Here is a 2664-nt window from a genome sequence, read left to right as displayed (position 1 = left end):
CTGAATAATCTTGACGACGTGCATGAGATTCTGCATGCCAACCAGCCAAGTTTAATGTGTGTCCAGGAAACACATCTGAATTCCAAACACACAAATTTCTTGAATAGTTACCTGGTATACAGGAAAGACAGGGATGGCTGCACACACTCTTCTGGCGGTGTGGCCATAATCGCCCGAAAATCCTTAGCATGCCACCCTGTCACCTTGAATACCGTCCTTGAGGCTGTAGCAATACGCTTAATAATATTGCCACACGCTCCGACAAAGCGTTCCATTTTTAGTAAGAGCAGGGAGTGCCAGCGACCACCGGAACAGCGCCGCGTCATGCGACCGCGTTCGAGAAGATTCTGCGCCGGGTAGGACGCGCAAGTGTGCCGAGTGGCGTCCAGCGCACAGCTCGCGGACGCACGTGGGCGCAATCGACGAGGAACGCGTTCGCAGTGGAAGAGCGCTCTCTCTTTCTCGACGGCGGCCTCCCTGTTCGTGTTTCTTCAGTTCGGTGGGCACAAGTTCGCCTAATTAAAACAGTTGTTTTGCCCTACTCTATCCATCTGTCGTCTTGTCATCCGTGACAAAACTGGTGGAGGTGCGGGGTAATCGCAACCCATGCAGCGTACCCCTCCGACACGCCGTGCAGCAAGCCCAATTCTGAGCCCCGGACGGCGCGTCTTCCTGGATCAGGACCAGCCACGTACAAGTCGACGTCTACAAAATCAACCACCCGAATTTGGACTCTTGCACGACGGAACGAGGACGAAGGCCAAATTCGTCATGACTTCCCAAGGCCAGCAGACGGAAGCCAGTGCACCGCAAATCATCTACATGCCCATCGCCCCTCGGGCGCCGATGCCCTTCCGTGGGGAGCCATTTGAAGACGTGGAAGACTGGATCCAGTATTACGAACGGGTCGCCCGCCACAACGGATGGACCCCGAAGCAATGCCTGGAGAACGTCTACTTTTCACTAGAAGAGACTGCCAAGTCTTGGTACGAAAACCACGAAGCTTCACTTGCATCGTGGGAAATCTTCAAAGAAGACCTAAAGCGGGCATTTGCGAACCCGTACCGACGGCAGCGTGCCGAGGATCTCCTTCAGACAAGGGTCCAAGGTCCAAATGAAACCGTCACCAGCTTCGTGGAAGGAGTGCTCCGCCTGATTGCCCGCGCCGACCCCCGGGCCAGCGAAGAAAAGAAGTTGCAAACTCTTATGAAAGGTGTGAAGAGTGACATCTTTGGTGGCCTCATTCGTAATCCCCCAACGACAGTGAGTGAGTTTGTTACTGAGGCAACAAACATTGAAAGGGCGCTACAGGCAAGAGCTGGCCACTATCACAGGCTCACTGGCGGCCCTAGTGTCACTACACTGGCGCACAACCACCGTGAAACGCTTGCCGCCGAGCCCGGAAATCTTCGCGACATTATTCGTAGCATCATCCGGGAAGAACTTAACGCCGCCGTCCCCTGCGTGGCTTCCGTGGCCGATAGTCGACTGGACGTGACCACTGGCGGCACCGAACGCACTAGAGACACAATTCGCGACATCATTCGGGAAGAATTGACGAAGATGCTTCCATCGTCTGAACGCGCAGCATCCGTTTCCATCGCGGAAGTCGTTCGGCAGGAAATGCGACGCTCGCTTGTGCCAGAACCCCCTGTCCAGGTTGTCCCTGAGCAGCCAGCCTTGACGTATGCAGCCGTAGTCCAAAATTCACCTCCCGCAATTCCTCGCCAATACCTGGCTCCAACACGACGGGAACCACCATCGCAACAATACGCACCCACAACCCATCGCGGCCCCCGGAAAAGCGACGTGTGGAGGACGGCCGACAACCAACCTTTGTGTTTCCACTGTGGAGAGGCCAATCATGTCTACCGCCACTGCCCCTACCGCGAACTTGGACTCCGCGGATATCGGCCGAACGACCCGTGTCCAAGATACGGCCAGCATCCACGGGACATCGCCGAGTATTTGCGCCGCCCGCCGTCTCCGCCACTGATTCAGCGCCGAGAATCCCGTTCGCCGTCACCCCGTCGCCCAGCGTCTCCTGCTCGCCAACTTCGCCGTGAGAGCCCCTCTCCCCTGCCCCGGCGGGAAAACTAGGCACGGCAACCCCGGGAGGTGGGGTTGCCGCCGGCAAAGTTAGCGAAGAGCCTCCAGCGGCGGTGGGACGCAGTGAGTCAAGTAAAGGTGGTCTTCAACACGGCATGCGTTTTTCCGTGTCAAATAACCTCAATGTGATGATTGACGGCTACGACGCCATTGCGCTCGTCGACACTGGAGCAGACTATTCCGTCCTTAGCGGGAGCTTCTCACGCCGTCTTAGGAAAGTGACGACTGTGTGGGATGGCCCTGAAATACGGACTGCCGGGGGACATCTCATAGCACCTATCGGAAAGTGTACCGCTCGTGTTATAATTAATGGCGAGGCATGCCCTGTGAATTTCGTCGTTCTGCAAAACTGTTCTAGAGACGTCATACTCGGAATGGACTTTCTGTGTGAGTACGGTGCTATAATCGATCTTGGTGAGAGCAGCCTGACGCTTCGAAAACCTGTCGCGCCATCCGAAGACCGGCGGCCGATATTCACGACGGCACGAGTTCTAGATGACCATGTGAGGGTACCTCCACGTTCGGGAGTTTTCTTGCTTATTGGCACTGATGCAA

At 56.1% G+C, this 2664-nt stretch overlaps 1 protein-coding gene across 1 annotated transcript; it reads left to right on the top strand.

The window, feature by feature from the left end:
* Positions 1 to 265: 265 nt before the first annotated feature.
* On the top strand, positions 266 to 2382 carry LOC144144538 (uncharacterized). Its single transcript, XM_077676041.1, has one exon. The coding sequence runs from the start codon at positions 607 to 609 to the stop codon at positions 2098 to 2100; it is 1494 nt and encodes a 497-aa protein (XP_077532167.1). The 5' UTR covers positions 266 to 606; the 3' UTR covers positions 2101 to 2382.
* The last annotated feature ends 282 nt before the right edge of the window (positions 2383 to 2664 follow it).

The sequence above is a fragment of the Haemaphysalis longicornis genome, unplaced genomic scaffold (genome assembly GCF_048455015.1).
Source record: "Haemaphysalis longicornis isolate Haplotype H1 unplaced genomic scaffold, Haemaphysalis longicornis Haplotype H1 scaffold_7, whole genome shotgun sequence".
In the NCBI taxonomy this organism is placed as follows: domain Eukaryota; kingdom Metazoa; phylum Arthropoda; class Arachnida; order Ixodida; family Ixodidae; genus Haemaphysalis; species Haemaphysalis longicornis.
The sequence above is the reverse complement of the archived record's forward strand: the minus strand, read 5'-3'. Positions and strand labels throughout refer to the sequence as shown.

Excerpts from the sequence above, each read along its gene's own strand:
- LOC144144538 (XM_077676041.1), top strand. The coding sequence starts at position 607 with ATGCAGCGTACCCCTCCGACACGCCGTGCAGCAAGCCCAATTCTGAGC.